This window comes from Labeo rohita, chromosome 14, assembly GCF_022985175.1.
Source record: "Labeo rohita strain BAU-BD-2019 chromosome 14, IGBB_LRoh.1.0, whole genome shotgun sequence".
Classification (NCBI taxonomy): domain Eukaryota; kingdom Metazoa; phylum Chordata; class Actinopteri; order Cypriniformes; family Cyprinidae; genus Labeo; species Labeo rohita.
In genome coordinates, this window is record NC_066882.1 from 22,274,822 (window position 1) to 22,297,333 (window position 22,512).

At 38.2% G+C, this 22,512-nt stretch overlaps 1 protein-coding gene across 2 annotated transcripts in view; it reads left to right on the top strand.

Moving 5' to 3' along the window:
• The window catches only part of loxl3a (lysyl oxidase-like 3a), a 28,782-nt gene extending 6,493 nt beyond the window's left edge, over positions 1 to 22,289 (top strand). The window contains exons 4-15 of one of the 2 annotated variants that reach the window (XM_051127419.1): positions 527 to 741; positions 8,805 to 8,997; positions 9,111 to 9,291; positions 9,415 to 9,569; positions 10,448 to 10,618; positions 12,653 to 12,808; positions 13,777 to 13,936; positions 14,057 to 14,300; positions 16,360 to 16,475; positions 20,771 to 20,907; positions 21,376 to 21,487; positions 21,655 to 22,289. In XM_051127419.1, coding sequence (XP_050983376.1) covers positions 527 to 741; positions 8,805 to 8,997; positions 9,111 to 9,291; positions 9,415 to 9,569; positions 10,448 to 10,618; positions 12,653 to 12,808; positions 13,777 to 13,936; positions 14,057 to 14,300; positions 16,360 to 16,475; positions 20,771 to 20,907; positions 21,376 to 21,487; positions 21,655 to 21,728 — 1,914 coding nt within the window. In that variant the 3' untranslated portion in view covers positions 21,729 to 22,289. The remainder of the gene's footprint in view (positions 1 to 526; positions 742 to 8,804; positions 8,998 to 9,110; positions 9,292 to 9,414; positions 9,570 to 10,447; positions 10,619 to 12,652; positions 12,809 to 13,776; positions 13,937 to 14,056; positions 14,301 to 16,359; positions 16,476 to 20,770; positions 20,908 to 21,375; positions 21,488 to 21,654) is intronic. The other variant, XM_051127418.1, reaches the window with a different exon arrangement.
• The last annotated feature ends 223 nt before the right edge of the window (positions 22,290 to 22,512 follow it).

Genomic DNA, 22,512 nt, shown 5'->3' on the forward strand with positions numbered 1-22,512 from the left:
GCTTTCACAGTTTTGTAGAAACTCTGTTAAACTTGCAATGTAATGCACAAGAAGGTTGACTGGTACAGATGTGGTTTGCTACTTCTTTGCCTTGCAGTTCAGTCTTAGGTTGCGACTGAGGTTCCAAAATCAGATTTCAGTTGATGGTTTCATGGCACGGTGCTGAGCAGACTTTGTGGACTGTTCTGGCCAGACATTTGGAAGTGCTTGTGTAAATGGTGGAGACAGTTTGTGTTCTAGCCAATGCACAGTGACGGTGCGGTTTGGATGTTAGCATGAATATCCAAAACTCTCATGTGAGATGACTTGTGTCCAGCATGAGGCAAAGAGACAAGCTTGTTCATGAAAAACTCATTGAATACTGTATGAAATTTAATTAAGAGATTGGAGCTGATTAGTTAAACATATTTAAAGTTTATTATAACCATCAGAAAGACATACTGGATGACTTCTTCACCACAGACATACACGTACATACTGATCTTAAAGTCCTACATCCAATTCATCTGTTGAATATATGTTTTAGATGCAGGTGGATGAAAACCGAATGGAGAAGATTCGTCTGCGTCCGCTTCCAGGTAATGCCGGCCGTATGCCTGTGACGGAGGGAGTGGTAGAGGTGAGGTTTAAGGAAGGATGGGGTCACATCTGCAACACTGGCTGGACCATCAAGAACTCTCGTGTGGTGTGTGGCATGATGGGATTCCCTTCTCAGAGAACTATGGGGAAGAAGCCAAGCAGGTAAAGGAAATGTTTAGTTTAGGTTGTCCAAAAAACCTCTTGGACCATATTTATCAAATGTTTGATTGATAGCTTGAGAAGCTCAGTAGGATTGGTACAAAAGGTTGTCTTTAGTGAGTTAATTGCAATTACAGCATCTTTCTAATGACTAATTTACCTGAAATTATTTTGAGATATTTCCCTCACATGAGTGGCTCTGTGACATCTTACACAAGATGTGGAGGCAAAACGTTTTTGAAAACACTTAAGCTGCATTTAGAATGTTGTTGTTTTTCACGGTGATGCCATAGAAGAACCATTTTTGGTTCTTCTATGGCATCGTTGAACACTCTTTAAAAGAACTATTACTTTCATAGTGTGAAGAACTTCTTAATAATCTGAATAACCTTTTTCCACTTTGAAGAAACTTTTGTGCAATTGGAAAGTTTTATAGGTGGTAAAACTTTTTCACAGAACCCTTAATAGCTATTTAAAAAAAAAATACTATTTTTAAGAGTGTATATAAAAAATGGGTGGCTAGACCCAGAGAACCAAATTCTTATACTACAGTGGAGATCAAAAAATTGAGAAAAACCTATAAATACTTCATTTTCTGAAATATTGTTATTCTTCATCACTCAAAATTTGAAGGAATATTAGCTGCAAAAATTAGCTGTTTTGTGGAAAACACAGTAATCAATGAACAATAGCATGAAGAAAGATTACAACTGAAATTTTGCAGGGTTACAGCTGTCAGCACTTAGTAGGAAGTGCAAAGGCCCTTGTTTTAGCACATCTGTGGCCGCAGGACTGTACTGGTGTGATCTTGGTGCACTCTTCATCCACTCTCTTCCATAGCTCGGTAACTGTAGCCGGTTTCCAGAGATTTTCAGTCAAGTTTAGATCAGGACTCTGGCCTGGCCATGACATTATTTCAATGTTCTTAGCTTCAAGGAACTGCTTTACCTGTTTTGCAGTGTGACGGGGGCATTGTCCTGCATGAAAATTACATGAGATGCTTGCAGGGAAGGAACTGCATGTTGATGAAGGAGGTTCTGATAAACAATTGCATTCACTCAATTGCATGACACTTCCTCCTCTACCTTTCACCAACTTCTTTACGCACTTGGGCTTCAGTCTTTCCTCAGTTTGACCCTGAACAAAATGTTTCCCATCAGACTTAAATAAATTTAACTTGCTCTCATCACTAAAGTGAACTTTGGTGCAGTTCTCCACTTTCCACACAACACCTTTTGATTCTTTCTGCTGATGAGAGGTTTGGTCACTGCAGAGTGGGCTTTCAGTCCGACTTCTCTTAAACATGCCAAAACATCCTTACCCTGTTCAGCACTGAACTGGCAAGCAATTCCAGCTGCAGTGTTGAACCGATTCTTCATTGGGAGTCCCTGCATTATCCTGTCTTCTCGTGTATTTCTCTTATGTGGATGATCTGCCTTTTGGGGGGATTTGAATGAATTAGTGTCATTGAAAACCTGCAATATTTGGGAAATTACAGATTTAGAACAACCAGCTTCTCTTGCAGCGGCTGAAAGGTGGTCATGGTCATCCCTTTGGCCTTCATATGGACAACCTCCTGTCACAGGGTTTCAGTCAACTTAGAATGGCCCATCATCTTGCAATCTTTATGAAAATTGGAGGAATGATGCCAGTTAAATAGGGTTTGTCATACAATTATGGAAATTAGCACCAGGTGTCTGATTAACACCAATAACTTGTAGGTATCTATAAGTGTTCTCTAATTTTGATCAGAGTTCTTTTTCAAATATTTTATTAAAGTTGTTATACTGTGCTTCAGAATACAATTAAATTATGAAATGTACTTTAAAAAACTGTCCTTTTACTCCTGTAAGGATAACTTCAAATAGGACTAAGCAGTGACCCTAAAATTTAGGAAATTATAGGTTGTTCTCTAATTTTGATCTCCACTGTAACTGGTGATTTTTAGTGGATGTATGATATCAGTTCTCATCAAGCTCACACAGATGTCATAACAGAGTAATCATAGGTGTTATTCATTACATTAATGAACATGAGATCCACTACCATTTGACATCCACAAACTGGCACATGACTTCTTGTGTGTTTTTGAACAGAAAACCTTATCACTTCACAAATGACTATGGTATCTTTTTTCATATTAAATACCACTTGGCTTGATATTTTGTTATATAATGGAATGGTTTTTGGGGCAATTTCAGGTATTTTATAACTGTAAACCAAAATAAATATTGTATTTTACAACATTTGAAGCCACTTTGCGATCAAAACAGCCTTTTAAAAGCATCTTGGTCTGTTTGGAATTCTTCGAAGCTGACTGTCTAATTTGTGGCTGGCTGGCTTCCTCTAAATTATCATTTGTCTTTGTGATCTAGACTATTTTGGATTCTTAGGAGATGTTATTGTGCGTTTTCATGTATATGTTATTTGAAACCTATTTTTAGTGTTTGCATTTCAGCCAGAGCATCCAGAAATTCAAAAGATTGGATGTTTATTGTCTTTTTTACTGCAAAGCCACATAGATAGTTTTCCTTGGAGAGCTCATGCACCATTAAAAGAGAAGTCCACTTCCAAAACAAAGATTTACATATAATGTACTCAACCCCCTTGTCATCCAAGATGTTCATGTCTTTCTGTCTTCAGTTGTAAAGAAATTATGTTTTTTGAGGAAAACATTTCTGCATTTTTCTCCATATAATGGACTGATATGGTGCCTGATTTTGAACTTCCAAAATTCAGTTTAAATGCGGCTTCAAACGATCCCAAATGCGGTTGTAAGCGATCCCAGGCGAAAAAAGGGTCTTATCTAGTGTAATGATCGGTTATTTTAATAAAATTAATACAATTTAGATACTTTTTAATGTCAAACGCTTGTCTTGTCTTACTCTACCTATATTCTATTATATGGAGAAAAAAGCAGAAATGTTTTCCTCAAAAAAACACAATTTCTTTACGACTGGAGAAAGAAAGACATGAACATCTTGGATGACAAGGGGGTGAGTACATTATATGTGAATCTTTGTTTTGGAAGTGGACTTCTCCTTTAAGAAGATGCATAGTTACTGCATGTGTTCAGGCGCTCATAAAAAAGATGGAAAATGTCTCTGTTTCATGAACCTCAGCCAATGAATCATTATAGATCATCATACACTTCCCATGCTGCAGCCAAAAAGACTTTTGCAAGAATCCGCTTATGGAAGTCAGCATATGTAGTTATGAAACCTGGCAACGTATGTGAGCACACACACACACACAAATCCTGATGGATATATGAAATGTCAGAGAATGATCCATTATAGCAGACCCCAGTGTTTCGTGGGGTCATATGGGTGATGTTGTTCTGCTGGCCTTCCATACAGCAGTTTCTGTGCATTGTCACATTAAATAATGACAAATGTTTACAGAGTCCTGGAAAAAGTGAAATCAATCCCATGTGTTGATTTCCACTGGGCTGCTGGCCAATGTGTTTTCAACTGTGTGAGGGATATGGAAGTTTTATCATTGTGCCAGTGAAGAATGTACCATATGGATCAGTGAGGCCCAGATGGGAAGTTTGTTTTTGTCTCTCTGATTCGTACTGATTTAAAGGTCCACTGAAGTGCCTTGAAACACGCAGCGCTATTCTATGTAGCAATGTAATTTCAACTGAAACAGGAAGACAGGACGTAGACTGTGCGTGCTGCCGCGGTTCATGTGACACAACGCGAAACCAGACCTTGTTTGTCCCAATCGAAAGCATATTTACATATGCTTTTGATCTCAGCCACAGCTTCAACCTCTGTTTATAATGTAGGGGGCGGGACGCTACGGATTCTAGAGAGCATTTGATTGGACAGAAAGTTTGATGAGAAGCTGAAGTGCAGGGTGTTGTCATTAAAATCATTGATTCATATTGGCAGAAGTGAGAGACTGTAAGTTTTGATTGCTTATATCTTGTTTTGGAGCACACTAGCTTATAGATAACCTTAAGTCTAACGTAGTCATACTAAAAGCCAAAAAACTTTAATTTTGATTTCATGGGGACTTTTATATCATAGTGATATATACCAAATTGCTGGTCTGTTTGTTGTTAGTAGGCCATCCAAACAGACCATAATGAACTGTTGTAAAATACATGTTTATTTTTATTTACAGCTATAAAATACCTGAAATTGCCTTAAATCTGCTTAGACCACTGCATTATATAAGAAAATATCAAGCCATTGGTTTTTAATGGTGAAAGAGTATATGTAAGCAGCTAAATATTTAAAATGACAACTGTTTTATGATAAAAATATTAAACAACCAAACTTTGAATTGAAGATATAAGATGAATTGTTTACGTATTTCAACTAAAATACATAATTGGCAACTGAATCTGATGGAGTGAATCGTTTTTGCTGTTTTGCATTTTTGACATGCACAACTTCACTCTTATACACTGTAAAAATAAATAAATAAATAATAATAATAATAAAAAATAATTTGTTACCCTGCAATCTTAAAATTTTAAGTTCAGTCAACTCAAATAAGTTTAGTCAACTTGAAATATTAAGTTGTACCAAGTGAAAACTTTGATTTTTGAGTTGACTAAATAAACTTAAAAGCTGGGCTTGTTACCCAGTTTCCTTAAAATTTTAAGTTGAATGAACTCAAATATCTAAGTTGTCACTTAGTACAACTTAACGTTTTAAGTTGACTAAACTTTTTTGAGTTGACTGAACTTAAAAATTTTAAGGCAGCCGGGTAACAAATTATTTTAAGTTGACTTAAATGTTTTTTACAGTGTATGCTTGTTTTAAAATTAAAATATTATTTGCAAATAGTTCAAATAGATTACACAAAAATATTTTACTCTTTGTCTTTTTCTTTATTCTTTTAAATCCATTTAAATCCTTTAATCCTTTAACTGTTTAATTCCTTTAAACAAAAAGACCAAACACCTTAGTAACCACACAGCAATGCTCTGGCAACCACCCACAACACCCCAGCTTGTGGCGGCAGATCTTTGATGGTGCCGTAATAAGGCTGTATGTGATTGCATTGCTTTGTTCTGCCTTGCTTGTATGGCTTCTCTCCTCCATCTGCGTTGGAACAATCATCCACATCTGAACTCAGAGACACTTACTCCGATTCACAGCAGATGGTGAAATGTAATCAGCCTGTGACAGAAAAACAAGCCAGCATGTGAGAATTCACGTGTGCATCCTGATTGTTTGCGAGAATAGCTATGATTTCGACCAGTGAGCTCTCTGTGTGTGTATTAAACTGAATGAGTGACTCATACCTCCTTAGACATGAGCTCAAGTCCTCAGCATGCTGAAGTTAAGCTCCAAAAACACACTCCCCCTGGCTGTTCTTCATTATGACTGATGAAAAATCCTCTCTTGACAGAAAGCCATTTTATTTACACTTAACGTCGCTTAATGTTAAAGTCTACCAGCTGACTAAACACAAGTAATCTTCGGTGGATGAAAAAGCTGATATTTCTCTTTTTCATTGCTTTTAAATGATTGTGGGCTCAGACGATTTACTGAAAGGAAATGTGTGAAATACTGTACTTCTCTTCATCTTTGTAATTATGACATTCATATCAGGTTCGTGCTGTAAGTGCTTGGCTAGATACACTTCAGAAATAGCTCACTCTGCACATTTAAAAGACTGTGGATGATATCTTACACTTCTCAGATGTGAAATTCAATTTTAAAAAGCCTGATTTTCCAACTTACAGTGGCTACAAAACATTTTTGGAGATGAAATTCACACCTAAAAATCTCTAAATCAAAGTCATTGTGCAACAATGTATTATTTTGTATTCATTTGCATATGCCACTTGGCATTATATTTTGTTATGCAGTGGCATCCAGATGTTTTTAAGCATCTAAATACTTTTGAAGCCAATATTGTCCAATATTTTAGTTGTTTTTTCTATCATTTAATTGGACAGATAGCTATTGCTCTGGAAAGAATATGTAACACACACACAAAGATGCAAGAGCGGAAAGTATCCTGTCTCTCAGGAGTGTGTTAAAACCTCAGTGACTCAACCTCATACCGCCACTCACTACAGTAATATTACTCCATACCAGACTTCTCATGGTCATGTCATCGCCTGCGTGAGAGTCTAGAACATGTCATAAATCAGGCAAACCAATGTTACAGTCTAGTCTTTCATAAAGCAAATACTGCAGTGTGAGCTAGACATGATAGGCGAGTGAATCTCTGGAAAGCTGTCAAGAACATGTCTGGATCATATTTCACCAGTTAGCAGAAAGAAATAAAAGGTTATCTTTTGCAAGAAAGTTAACCTCTTCAGGACCATTCAAGCATTACATACTCATTACTGCAATACAAAAAACTGTATTGCTATCATGACAGCTCTCTGAGAGTTTTGCATGGTAGTATACTGTACATGGCAATGTTAATGTGTTTGGTCTTGGTGGAATAGATCTGCTAAAATGGTGCTGCTGCAAAGCAAGTATCGATATTTAATGCTGCTGCACATATAACATATGAAATAACCTCCATATATAACATAGATGAAATTATATTGTAGCAGAGCTATACAGGTGGAGCTGGGGAAGGTGGAGGATTTCTGAAGCGCACTGAAACTGCTGCAGCAAGCTCAACGGTTGCTGATGCAAAAGAAACCAATCAGCTGCGCCATGTGATGATGAGATTATATCAGATTAAGTTAGACATATTGGCCTGCACCACCTAGAGCAGGGGTCACCAGACCCGGTCCTGGAGGGCCGGTGTCCCTGCAGAGTTTAGCCCTAATTAAACACACCTGAACCAGCTAATCAAGGTCTTACTAGGTATACTTGAAACTTCCAGGCAGGTTTGTTGAGGAAAGTTGGAGGTAAACTCTGCAGGACACCGGCCCTCCAGGAACAAGTTTGGTGACCCCTGTCCTAGAGTTTCATGACAGAACTTTGTATGTATGTGTGGCAGGAGGAGTAAGTGGACAGACACAGTGGGTGTGACGTCAGGCCTTGGAGAGGCTTTTATTGAACATAAACAAAAGTGTCCAAAACAAACAGGGGATCTGGTATCCTCGACATGCAGGGGGGTTCCATAAAGGAGGGGCAGTGTTCAAAAGGGAAGGGTCCAGGTAAGGGGCGGAGTCCGGCGGTCTTGCTCCTTGCTGAGATCCGCAGCACGAGGGGCAGCGGCTTCTTCTTCTGGCGGCGTCCACTCTGCACCATGGCACTTCTGGTGATTAAGCGGCCCGGCATCCTGGCCCGCAGCCGTCTCATGGGTGTGGTTCATGTCCGGACCGTGGGACCGGCAGCTCGTTTTTTGGCAGCGCTCGTTCCCTCGACGCACCCTTCCTGGACCCACAAGGACACCAGCGTGCATGCACAGGGAAGAGACCGGTCTCCCGAGGAGAGGCGTGCTCGGCATTCGGTGATGAGGCTTCATTTGCATCAGGTGTGCCTCATCACACGCCACCAGACCTGGCTGTTTCAGTGCCCCTCCTCTCTCGCACGCCCACTCCCGTCGGGAGCCTGATAAAGGGCGGCGATTACCGGACGGGGTGACGATGCAGCAGCTGACTCATCACAGTATTTATGTGCTAAATGCTGTTTTTTGAACATCTTAGATTTCAAAAAAATATTAGGCAGCACAACTGTTTTCAACATTGATAATAATAAGAAATGTTTCTTAAGCAGCAAATCAGCATATTAGAATGATTTCTGAAGGATCATGCGCCACTGAAGACTGGAGCAATGATGCTGAAAATTCAGCATTGCATCACATGAATAAATGGCAAGGCCTTCAGTGAAAAAGCAATGTCAGCATGCACTATTTGCTCACACTGGACTGGACACTATTTCTCAGCAAGATAATAGAATGTGAAACATCCATCATGCTTTCTGTTCCAGTTTCATTTTCTGAGCCCTGCAGAAAAAGTTCAGAATTCATCTTCTGGTGTATTATACTAAGTGGGACATAATAAATTGCTGTTATTGTTACTTTACACATACAGCTGTAATTGTTCTTTCCACAGAATGTTATTGTTTCTTCCACAAGTTTCTTCCGCGTATGTTTTCGTTCATTTAATCAACTGTGTTTCTGTTTAGTCTCCAGAGTGTGTACAGGATCCACTCAGTGGCCTGCACAGGAAATGAGGTCCATCTTTCAGCATGCGCTATGGAGTTCAATAAGGCAAACTCTAGCGCCTCCTGTCCCGATGGAGGAGCTGCTGTAGTCAGCTGCGTGCCTGGGCCGCTGTTCACACAGGGCAGAGGTCGCAGAGTCAAGCTGAATCCAATGGTGATCAGATAAAGCTAATTTTAATCACTGATTTCTAATAATTAGGATTTATGAAGGTAATAATAACAGTATTCAAAGAACACCTGCATTATGGCTTCCTTCTCATTCTTCAGTCTCAGGTGCGTCTGAAGGGTGGGGCAAAGACAGGTGAAGGTCGTGTGGAGGTCCTGAAGGGGAGCGAGTGGGGTACGGTGTGTGACGACCACTGGAACCTGCAGTCCGCAAGCGTGGTGTGTCGAGAGCTGGGCTTCGGTACCGCTAAAGAGGCTCTGACTGGTGCACGAATGGGCCAAGGTGGGCTTCCATATAACTAACTAATAGATAGATAGATAGATGATACACTTAACTACATTTCTAGATAGATTGATTGACAGATACACTCCCCATTTAAATCCTGCTATGATCTCGTTTCCACAGGTATGGGTCCTATCTACATGAATGAAGTTCAGTGTCGTGGTGATGAGAAGAGCCTGTGGGACTGTCCTCATAAGAGCATCACTGCTAAAGACTGCAAACACCTGGAGGATGCTTCCGTTATCTGCAACATCCCCTACATGGGCTTTGAGAAATCGGTCAGACACATACATGATGATTCTAAAGTAAACTGTAATGTGTCTGGAGAAAAAACTGCCTCTAATCTGCTTTTATTTAACATTTTACAGTTAATACACTTAACCAGAATTGTCTCACACACAGAAAAACAGGATAGCTGACCCAAAATGAAAATTACCCCATGATTTACTCACCCTCAAGCCATCCTAGGTGTATATGACTTCTAATGAATAATATTGGAGTTAGGGACCTGGCTCTTCCAAGCTTTATAATGGCAGTGAATGGCTGGTGAGATTTTGAAGTCTAATAAAGTGCATTCGTCCATCATAAATTTTAAATATAGATATTTTCTACACACAAACACGTCGATTTACTTCAGAAGGCCTTTATTAACCAGCTGGAGCCATGTGGAGCACTTTTTATGATGAATGGATGCACGTTATTGGACTCAAAATCAAAATCTCAACACCCATTCACTGCCATTATAAAGCTCGGAAGAGCCAGGACATTTTTTAATATAACTCTGATTGTATTTATCTGAAAGAAGAAAGTCATGTACACTTAGGATGGCTTAAGAGGGGGAATCATGGGGTAATTTTCATTTTTTGGTGAACCATCCCTTTAGGGCCATTTTTGTGCATTGTGTAAACGTTTTTCCTAGCTCAGCTATGAAAACTAACAATGCTTTTCAAGGCTGATTCTAACTAAAGCATTACACCGTCAAAATCTGTAAAGTCACTTAAAACGAGCATGCATTTATTCAAATAGGTGATGCAATGCATGGTAAAATCAAGTTCTTACAGCCCTAGGTCTGCACTGCTTATCAAGTTAAATGATCAAAGTCAAGGTCCTTAAGTCTTTTAATTCCTTCTCATGCTTGCTCTGTAACCCATCACAGATTCGACTGACAGGGGGTCGAATGCGGTTGGAAGGGAGGGTTGAGCTGCTGCTCTCTACGGGCAGCGGGGTGAGGGACTGGGGTTTGGTCTGCGGGGACGGATGGACGTCTCGGGAGGCCATGGTAGTGTGCAGACAGCTGGGGTTGGGACATGCCAGCAGTGGCCTGAGAGTAAGAAAACCGCGGTATAACATATAACACATGCACACACACATGAAAGATGAGTACTTCAGGTGAATATAGCATAAATGTCAGGGGACTTTCTCAGAAACCACACCTCAAGCACTTTATGAACAACTGCATTTACAAAAATCAAAGTTAAAGAGACACAGAGCAATCAGATTGTTGAAATGTGTCATAAAGAGAAGCCAAACAGACAGACGGGTAGGCAGACAGACAGACAGTTTGTTGCAAGGGTTTTCAAAATCTGAAAATTAAGATTTTATACTGTTCCAATAGATCAAGTGGTGACGGCATTCTTAGGCGCAGTTTTTAATCTGCAGTGCATTAATAATAAGTAGACCCAGACAGAATGTGCACGCTTCTCACATTTTCTGTGTTGATTATGTAGGAAAATCTGGAAAAAATCTTTACGATTGATGGGTGCTTCTGCTGAACTTCATGTGGGCGCAAATTCTGTGCAGGCTTTGAATTCACAAGATTGCTGAATGAGCTTAACATCTGAACAGAAAAGGTTGCTTCCTGAGTAGTAAAGGAATGTAGGCTGATAGAAAAAAAAATTAAAACCATGAAAACAATTTAGTGTTATGTAATTAAGCATAAACGTTATTGCACATCTGTTGTGCGGCTGTTAGCAGTGATAAGGTTTGTTTCTTCATGCCTTTATGCACGTTTGTATGGAAGCCTATTTCTGCCACTGAATAAAAAATGAAAAAAGGTAATTGCGAGTTTTTATCTTACAATTCTGACTTTTTTTCACAGTTCCATAATACCAACTCACAGTTATGACTTTTCTCAGAAATGCAAGATGTAAACTTGCTATTCTGACTTTTTTTCTCAGAATTGCATGATATAAACTTGCAATTGTAAATTATAAAGTCAAAACTGCAAAATTTAAAGGGGTCATCGGATGCCCCAAGTTGATATGATTCTTTAGGGTCTTAATGAAACATGCTTTGGTTAAAGTTTCTTAATGGTAGTGTAAATAACACCTTTTTTACCTTGCCAAAATCAGCTCTGCAAAAATCATCCTGTTCTGGTCGAGGTTGCTTAAATGTTAATGAGCTCTGCTTGCCCCGCTCCTCTCTCCTCTTTGTGGAGTGATGAGCCTGTTTACTGTAGCCGAGTTTATATAATGAAATACTGACTTTATAACTCGCAAATACAAGTTTATATCTTGGAGTTTTAACTTTGTAACTCATAATATCGAGTTTATATGTCACAGAAACACATTTTTCTGAGTTCTCTGACTAAGAAAAAAAAGTCAGAATTGCGAGTTTGTTTTAAATTGCGAGAAAAAAGTCAGAATTGTGAGCTAAAAAGTGGGAATTACCTTTTACATTTTTTATTCAGCGGCGGAAACGGGCTTCCATAGGTTTGCCATCCCTGAAATACATTGCAAACAATTATTTTTGTTCATAAGTATTTTTGTCTTGTTTTTCTTAACAAATATCTAAAAAATTTAAATTCAATTATTTACTTATGAAGCAAAATGGTATTAATAAGATCAAGTATTGTTTCCTGAAAATGTATTAAAACTAAGTTAAAACAACAACAACAACAACAAAAACCTGCCAGTGTGAAAGGAAAAATAAACATAAGGAAACAAATTTATTTTTAATCTCGTTTTATTTTTTTCAGAAAACAAGATTTATATCCGTCATTTTGCGGATATAATGTTTAGATATTTGCACTGAATAACAAGATGAAAATCATTTATTTTGCAGTGTAACCATGACATCTGACATTAAGTTTCAAACTGATTATCATAACAATACATTTTCAAACAGTGTGGACGAAGGATAATGCTAACACCTCTTAGCCCTGCAATACTTTAACTTAAAATGCACTATATTCTCTAGCCTCTACCACAATAATCCACTAAAATCACTACTAGATAGTATGTTATAGTATGGAACTTAAATGCTTGTAATTCAAGCATTAGCATAGCTGGCTCATACCTGGTTAGCACTGTATTTAGCCTACTTTGCATGCTAAGCCCTTGCAGTGGGGGTCTGTCTGCAGATCCGTATAGTGGGGGGCAGGACGGATCACGAGGGTCGCGTGGAGGTTCAGGTCAAGTCCAGGTGGGGAACTGTATGCAGTGACAACTGGACCACAAGAGAGGCCAAGGTGGCGTGTAGACAATTAGGCCTCAGACACTGCCTGCATGCTATCACTGTGAGTAAGAAAGGCACTATGGGACTGGCTAATCAAGCATTGCAGATTGATTGGTTGTGAAATCCCATGTTAGCCTAAAATGTGAATTATTAATGTGTGAAGTGTACACTACCGTTCAAAAGTTTGGGGTTAGTACGATTTTATTAAATCTTAAAATCCTTTAGTTCCCATTTTTATCATTTTTGTGTATTTGAATCCTTTCCAACAATGACTGCATGATTTTGAGATCCATCTTTTCACCCCCGGCTCTTAATGCATCATGCTTTCTTCTGGAGCATCAGTGAGCGTTTGAACCTTCTGTAATAGAATCCATCAGATGTCCTCTGTGTAATGTCCTCAAAATCATACAGTCATTGTTGGAAAGGGTTCAAATACACAAAAATGCTTGGAAAACCAAAGAATTTGTGGGACCTTAAGGATTTTTCTGAAGAACAGCGGGCAGTTAAACTGTTCAGGACAAACAGGACTCGTAAACAACTATCACTAAACACAAAAACAAAAAAAACAGCTGTGGATCATTCAGGTAACAACACAGTATTAAGAATCAAGCGTATGTAAACTTTTGAAATGGGTCATTTTTATAAATTCAACTATTATTTTCTCTCGTGGACTATATGTAAATGTCTTCTATGTGAAATATCTTATTCAGGTCAGTACTAAATAAAAAATATAATGCATTTTGTATGATCCCTCTTATTTTGGTAAAATAATTAACATTTTAACAGTTTATTCATATACTTTAAACACTGTAAACAGCAACACTCAACAAATGGTGAGTTTGGGGCGGGACTATCTGTTTGTTTGACCAATTGAAGCATTTGCAGTACTTTTTTTTATTCTGTTTGATTCACACTTAGTTCAGCTTCACTGCTGAACTTGCTATACTTTGTATTGTGTTTTTTTGCTTTATCTGCATTCAGTATTTACTATATTCATTCATCTACTGATGAGCTCTCCCCTGTGTAAAGGAAACGTGGTACTGGGACAGCAGTAACGTGACGGAGATGGTTCTGAGCGGAGTGAAATGTAAAGGAGATGAGATGACTCTGAGCGACTGTCAGCATCATTCTGTTGTCAGCTGCAAAAGAGCAGGAGCGCAGTTCTCCGCTGGCGTCATTTGCTCAGACAGTAAGTGAAATGCAAGTCTGTAAACAAAAATTTGTCCCCAAGTGAAGGGGTAAAGCAATAGCTAATGCTATTCCGTCATATTTGGGTGTCATAGTGGTCCCTTTCTCCTACAATCCCTAGCGGCTTCGGACCTTGTCCTAAATGCTCCATTGGTGGAGCAGACTGTTTACATCGAGGACCGACCCCTGCACTTGCTGTACTGCGCAGCAGAAGAGAACTGCCTGTCCAAATCAGCTGCTCAAGCCAACTGGCCGTACGGCCAACGCCGCCTGCTGCGTTTCTCCTCTCAGATACACAACGTCGGCAAGGCTGACTTCCGGCCACGGCTCGGCCGCCACTCCTGGGTGTGGCATGAATGCCATAGGTAAACACAGAGGCTGTGGCTCATTTTCAGATCTTGTATACTTGACCGGCCATCTATGTGCCTTGACTTGCATGTAGTGCATGTCCCAAAAACATACACTAAACACTTATCTAACATGAGGTTAAAACTATAGTTCATCCAAAAATGAAAATTCTGTCATTAATTACTCACCCTCTCGTCGTTCCAAACCTATTAGACTTTTGTTCATCTTCGTTTGTAAAATTAGGCCTGAACCACTGATGTCACATGGACTATTTTAACGATGTCCTTACTAACTTTTTGGGCCTTGAACATGTCAGCTGCGTTGCTGTCTATGCAGAGTCAGAAAGCTTTTGAATTTCATCAAAAATAACCTAATTTGTGTTCCGAAGATAAGGTCTCATTGGTTTTGGTACGACTTGGCGGTGAGTACTTAAAGACAGAATTTTGATTTATGGGTGAACTATCTCTTTAAATATGCTTCAGTGCACTGGCCAAACATGCATGTCTGCATTTGCGTATTTGCAAAGACTTTATTTCAGGCCTAAGAGTGACAGCATCAAGACTTGAACTCAGAATTATGCATGAATAGATTCATGTTCATGTATGCTAATGTTGTTCACAGAGTGCACTTGGATTGGTTTGCTTGGTTTGAACAGGGATCTATCAACTATGTTTTTCTTTTGAGTGTCTGGCAGCTTCGTTGAATCTCTTTTTGCTCCATCCTGATCCAGCTGCAGCCCCAAGGACCCATATGGCTTTACTAACACTGGTCATGTCGGGTGAACATCTGATTCCAAAGGCCATAAACTGATATAAATTTCTTCCTACAAACCAGAGAAGAAGCTTTCAGACCCTGGACAACCTACAGGGTGAATGAAAGTTCATGCTAGCGGTCTCTGCTTTAAATGAACACAGGTGTGCCGACATGATCCAGGGTTGTTATATCAGTCTCGTGGTGGTTTCTGTTTGTCATGGTTCTAACATTTAACTAGACAGAGGTGAAGCATGGGCTAAGTGCTTAAATACTAATATTTTTATGTCTGCACGGTTACAGTCTTCTCCTTGTTTTTATTTCCTACTTAATGTTGAAGCATTTTGTTATTCTGCTTTCTGCATTGAAGTCTATGGCAGCCTTTAAAACTAAATTTTACATTATTAAAATGTTTACTCTTATTCAGAAACACTGGAGACCAAAAAAGCTTGGTGGCCAACAAGTTACAATTTCCACATATATCATAATTCTATTTTCTTCTGGTGGTGGATCCGCCACCTACTGGCCTCAAAAACATTACAATTGGCCTGATATCATGCTTGCCTGCTCCATTCCACCATTTGGAACAGGTTTCAAAATAACTTGTATTTGCTTTCCTTGCTGTTATATTTACTTTTGTTTGTTTTGTTGATGTTGTCCAACCACAAGGCAGTTCAAGTAAAGAAAATGATGGAAAATAAATTACAATAATTAGAATGCCAAATATACACTGGTCATACTAACTGCTCAATGTTTGCAATTATTGCAGAAACTGAAATTATTTTTCCAATTTATTTAGTGAATACTCTCCTTAGCATGCTTTTTCATTGATTTATGAATAAGTGCAACTCTGAATAGTCTCCTTTAACTCTTTGTGGTGGTCTGTGTTTACACTGCAAGCTTCCTGGCAGACGTCAGCTTTCCCAATGCATTTGCCCGACACACTGATGATGAGGAAACCTGTTACGTGCTCAGGCTAAAAGGACACACACAGCTGGGTTTGGGACTGAGGCCAGTGTCTGAGAGGCTGGTGTTTACTCTATGGCTTCAGTTCCCTCCCTCCTGTGGGCCTACAGCACTGAATCTGCTCTCCAAGGCCTTTTAAATCTCCTTTTTGTCTTTGAAAATGACAGATTTGTAGTTTGCTGTATCCAGGATTCAGGATGGCTTAAAGTCAGTTACTGTAGGCCTACACATACATATTGTTAAGCTGAAATTGGTTTAAAAATGATATTCCGTACAGATAATCATATTTCAATGATATCTGAAGGGTTTTGGATGTTTTAACCTTGTTGGATGTCAGCAGAGTGTTTTTATAACCTCCAGGCACTATCATAGTATGGATGTCTTCACCTATTATGACCTGCTAACTCTAAATGGGACCAAAGTGGCAGATGGACATAAAGCCAGCTTCTGCCTGGAGGACACAGAATGCCATGAAGGTAAGACAGAGGTCAAAGGTCATATGCTGGATATGTCTGTATAAGGAAGATCAAATAAATGTTTTAAATCACTTTTTCTTTTTTAACTTGAAGAGGTAGTTCACCTATAAATGAAAATACCCCATGATTTTCTCACCCTCAAGCCATCCTAGGTGTATATGACTTTCTTCTTTCAGAGAAATACAATCGTAGTTATATTAAAAAAATGTCCTAGCTCTTCCAAGCCTATAATGGCAGTGAATGGATGTTGAGATTTTGAGGTCCAATATAGTGCATCCATCCATCATTAAAAGTACTCCACATGGCTCTGGGGGGCTAATAAAGGCCTTCTGAAGTAAATCGTTTCTTACACAAATTGATTTTTAAAAGCAAAAAGCGTGCAAGGTCTCTCATTTTTTAAACTTGAACTTCAAACTTGAACATTTTTTGTTTTTGAACGCTTTTTTGAAAGCAGTGGCTATGTTTACATGCAACTAAATAATCCATTTGTAATCAGATTGAGAGCTCAATCGGACTGAAAAGCCTTCATGTAAACACCTTAATTGATCCGATTGAGCTTGATTGGAATGAAATGCCCTGTCATTATAAAACTCTCCTTTCACTCTGCAACTGTCAAGTGGAGCAGGACAACCTCCCACTAGTCCTTGTTTCGGATTGCAATCCACAGGCAACCCCGTTTTTGGCACGGGGAGGGGCATTTTTACTGTGTGATAAATATGAGCAGGGCACAGCTGTTTATATGTATATGTTTATATGTATATTTAACCAGAAATGTTTAATAGCCACATATAAAGAAACCATGTAGGGGAGTAGTTATTATGTGCAAACTGTAAGAAACTATATTTTTGCAGTGTGCGCATGTAAAAAAAATCTATTCTGATTTGAAGCTTGTGACATGCTTGTGACATATAAACGCGCACATCAACCCAATCACTTAATTTAGCGTTCATGTGAACACTACATTCAGATTCATCAATCGGAATCAATTCAGTCCGACTGAACCAAAAATTGTGCATGTAAACGTAGCCAGTGTCATCTGCAACACGCAACAAGTGACAAAGCACAGAGGAGGAAGCAAAAACAAAACTCTGGTCACAAATTAGAAGTAGAAAATGAGGATTTGTAAAGAAAAATATCGGAGGATTTCAGTATAAGCCAAGAAGAGATTGGCTTAAAGGACACCCTTGTGGAGCAATTTTTATGATGGATGGATGCACTTTGTTGGACTTCAGTCTTAACACCCATTCACTGCCATTATAAAGCTTGAAAGAGCCAGGACATGTTTAATATAACTCTGACTGTATTCCTCTGAAAGAAGAAAGTCATGCACCTATAGGGTTGAGGCTGAGAAAATCATGGGGTAATTTTCATTTTTGGCTAATCTATCCCTTAAATGATAGAATTTTATTTAGAACTGTTTTATTTCCAAATATCAAAGAAAAAAATCTGTCAGGTGCTATCAATGATATGAACCCTTTAACTGTTCAAGAGTAACATCATGACAAAGCAGTTGTTTATCCACTAGGGGTCCCTAAACTTCTATATAGAAATCTGTTTATTTATCGGTTGTAATAACGTCACTTCACAGTGACCAATACTTAAAACTGCTCTGTCAGCTTCTTACATCTGGTATGTTATTTAATGCTATAAGTTTAAAGACATAAATATTAAAGACATTAAACCAGCCAAAGGTAGTTAGCTGATCTAACATGGTTTAGTTGGTTTCCAAATATCTACTAGTAAAACAGTTCATCCTAACCACTTTGACTAAAAGCTAGACCATTGAAACAGAATGCTTTTGCTTTCAGAAAGTTTTCTTTTTTTGCTTTCCTTTCTCGCAGCGTCACAATGCTTTTATAACGTATAAAGTCCCCCTGTAGTGAAAAATCAAGATTTTTATGTTGTTTATTTGTCTGTGTTGTTTTTAATATGCTTTTAGACAAACCATGTGCCAGTCCATTAACCAACACCACTGCTGAGTGTTTTCTCCTTAAAACTGTAGTTTACCAAAGGCTGTCCTAGAAATGCGGATTGAAACAACCCCTTTTTGCTACGTCACAAACTTCTGAGTGGCAAAAGCCTTCTGTGTGAATGGATTTAATAGGGAAGATACGAAAACGCGAATAAAACAAATGATAATAAGTTTAAGCTAAAGCTTGCTGAACGTGATATAATGTTCCTGACAACTTAAATATCCAGTGGTCAATGCATATTGATGCAGCCAGAAATTGTGTTTTCTAGCACTTACATGTGTCTGATTTTAATAAATAAGGGAAAATAAATAAGGCAAATTTGTCTGTGAACTCATTTTGTAAATACAAAATAGGTTGGTCTAAACCCCGGTGATAACTTATATCAACGTTATATATATATATATATATATATATATTGTCATATAATCCAGCTGAAAAAAAAACGTATTTAGTTTTTGTCAGTGTTCATTTAAAAGCATCCAGTTAAGCAGAATTTAAGATGATAAATATTTAGCTGATGTCATTGGCATATAGTCGCAGGCGCGAACTGGAATCACAAACTAGGCTGCATTCGAGCCTTCAAGGCATTTAGAGGGCACAAGATCGTCAAGTCAATTTTAACAAATGTTACAGCATCCACTGTAGTTGTCCGCTAGTAAAACAGAACTTTTTATTTGAATATATTTTAAAATGTGTTCTTTTCTCATGCTAAGCTAAAGTATATTACTACAGCTTTCAGTGTCACATGATCTGTCAGAAATTATGCTGACTGTTGCTTAAGAAACATTTCTTCTTATTATTATAGCTGGCACAACACACTGACAAAAAAGCAAGATTTGAAATTTAATTGACTATAACAAATCCAGTGTTTTCACTGGCCAACTTAGTTTTATTTTGTTAATATAAACAAATTTTGAGCCATGATCCAGCTTTGCTTGCAAAGACTGAGAAGCTCCATTTATAGCCAAACATGATTCCCTCACCTATTACCAATTTACCTGCTTGTTGCGTTTCAAAGCAGTTTATTTGGTTATTCTATAACCTTTTCACTTTTATTTTGCCTCTGTCCCAACTTTTTTTGGAGTGGGATGCATACTTCAAATAAATAAATAAATAAATAAACATTTTATAAATAAATATGTTTATATTCACAAAATACATTTAAGTTGGTCAGTGAAAACTTTGGAAATCTTTTCTTTGTACTCTTGTCAATTAAATAGAATGATCAAATTACAGATTTTATCATTTTACAAAATGTCCCAACTTTTCTAGAATTAGGGTTGTACTTAGTTTTTTTAAAGTAAATTTGAAATATTCTCACAAAATCTATGAAATATAGTAAAGTAGTAAATATAAAGTAAAGTAAAGTAAAGCTTGAGTAAATGTGGTATTTACTCACCAAAATAACAAAGTCCACTGTGTCATTTTTATTTAGTCTTTTTAAATTTGGGGCAACAAGATATATCCACATCTCAACAACACTGAAGCTGTAGCAATGAAAACCACCAACATGCTTAAAAACTCTGTAAATGAATATTATTACACTTATTTTAAAATAATTTACTCTAAAAAAAGTACTTCACTGTCTTTTTTGATCAATTCAATGCATTCTTGAAATAAAGTAATTTCCTAAAAATCATAATGATCCCATACATTTGAATTACTGTAAATATAATAATGGTCCTTATAATAAACACAAAATAATAATAATCAACTTTAATATTCAGTGAGGACAGTTAGACTATGATTTATTTGATGGGGGGCGGTGAGGGACCTGGATAATGGGTAGGGGGGCGCTGGCCCAAAAAAGGTTGAGAACCACTGCTATATACTATAGTAGATAGTATACTAGATAGTATAGTAAATGAGGCAAGGGGAGTAGAGTTACATTTAAGCTGTATTAAGGCATGAGAAAATTATTTTCACAAGTAAAAACATTTAAATATGTCATTTCGATGATCAAAGATCAGTTTTGAGGGATAAAAAATTTGATTACAGGGGACTTTTAAGATTTTAATCCATAAATTGCATAAATAAATGCAAAAACCACAAAGTCTCGAGGCCCGTTTTTCAAACTTTAACTTGGAACTTTATTTCTCATTTTTGAACACTTTTTTTAAATCCACAAGACGCTGCAAAGGACATGAGGTGGGAGCCTAACGTTAAAATACGCATATTTAAATACAAAAACAATGAAAAAGAAGTGCAGAAACCATGGAAAAAACACGTTCTGTGTGAACGACACCTTAGAATAGTTCAAGGTGTTCTTGAGCAGGAATACTGGCTTGTGTCTCCACTGAGGCGTTCCTTACCTTGTTCCAGGTGTTTCGAAACACTACGAGTGTGCCAATTTTGGTGAGCAGGGCATCACAGTGGGCTGCTGGGATGTGTACAGACATGATATCGACTGCCAGTGGATTGACATCACGGATGTTAAGCCAGGAAACTACATTCTACAGGTATTCAGTTGTGGTGCTCCTTGTTTCAAAAAGAGTAAGCACTTTGGTGCTTTGTTAGACATGTGCTTTCATAAGATAGATAGCACATTAACAAGAGAGACTGCTACATGAGCAGACTGTGGTCCCGTAGGACCCCATTGTCTGGGCTTTTCAGCGGGTTGAATAGTTGTCAAAGAGCTGTTGCAGTTCTGCTCTCTAGTGGTGGAGATGCTTCACAGCGCTCACCAACATGTCCAGGAATGCAAGAGTTAGAGGAGTAATAGGATTTTGTTTGATTAATGATGTAATAAACCTTAAGTACACATAGCGGGGATAGAGGTTTTACTAAGGAAAGACCCTCTTAGATTTGGATTTACTAAGAAAAAGTCCACAGACTTTGCTGATTATGCTCTGTTAGCTAGATCAAGTTTGGTTACAATTTTGCAACCAGGTTTTCCGGCATCAGTCTTATCTTTTTCTCATTTTCAGGTCATAATAAACCCCAACTTTGAGGTAGCTGAGAGCGACTTCACCAACAACGCTATGCGGTGCAACTGCAAATACGACGGCAACCGTGTCTGGTTGCATAAATGTCATCTTGGTGAGACGGCCTGTTGTTCGCTGGGTCCTTCAGACCTGCCCGATTCTATTAAACATCTGATGGGATTGAAATGACATGCTTGCTTAATCAGATGAAACTCTTTCCTTACCTTCAGTTTTCTTGTCGGTTGACAATTGAAACTTAATTTGTGGTATTTGTGCTTCCAGGTGATTCATTCAGCGAGGAAGCTGAGAAAGAGTTTGAACATTATCCCGGGCAGCTCAACAACAAGATCTCTTAACATTTTTGCGAATTAACCCAGGGAACCCAGGAACTGCAATAACCACGTAACTCTGGACAAAGAGAAACTTTAATCACTTAACGTCACTATTTATTCTCATTTGAATCCAGTGCTACTGTGGTCCAATCAAATGTTGTCATGCTGAGTTTACTTTTAGATTAGGTAATCAGAAATGATTATGTAGCCACAGGCCTTAGAGACAGAACAGAGCTGTGATTGTGGCCTAGGCTTTTGTTCATGCAAATGTTAAGTGGTTGGTTTAGAGGAAGACAGTGGCTATATACACTTCCTCTTGTATGAATGCTGAACACCTCAGAGCAGACGTTCACGTGAAACACCCGTTTCATTTAACACGCATCAGGGAATTACAAAAGATGCTTTGTAAATGTTTGCAGACTCTGATTGCAAATGGAGTAGAAGGCATCTTACATCACAGAATGTGCATTTATGTGTATACCCAGGGCGGATTTGCGTGTGCTATGTATGTGTATATTTGTATATTTCTGGAATGTTCTATAATCATCTTTGTAAAATATACAAATCTGCACTTTTAAAAACCTCCTTGGTGCCACTTGAATCATCTTCTCTGCCTACATTCAGATCTAAACTAGGGGGAAAAAAAAAACTGTATAAAATGCAAAAAATCAAGTTTGAACGTGTTGCCGTTTTTGGGCATTTCTCAAAGCTGGAGTCAAATGAAAGCCAGATCTCTTTAGGAAATGCTACTGAAAACACTACACTGATACAGAACTGAGATTGAGATTGTTTTGGCTTTAATGCTAAC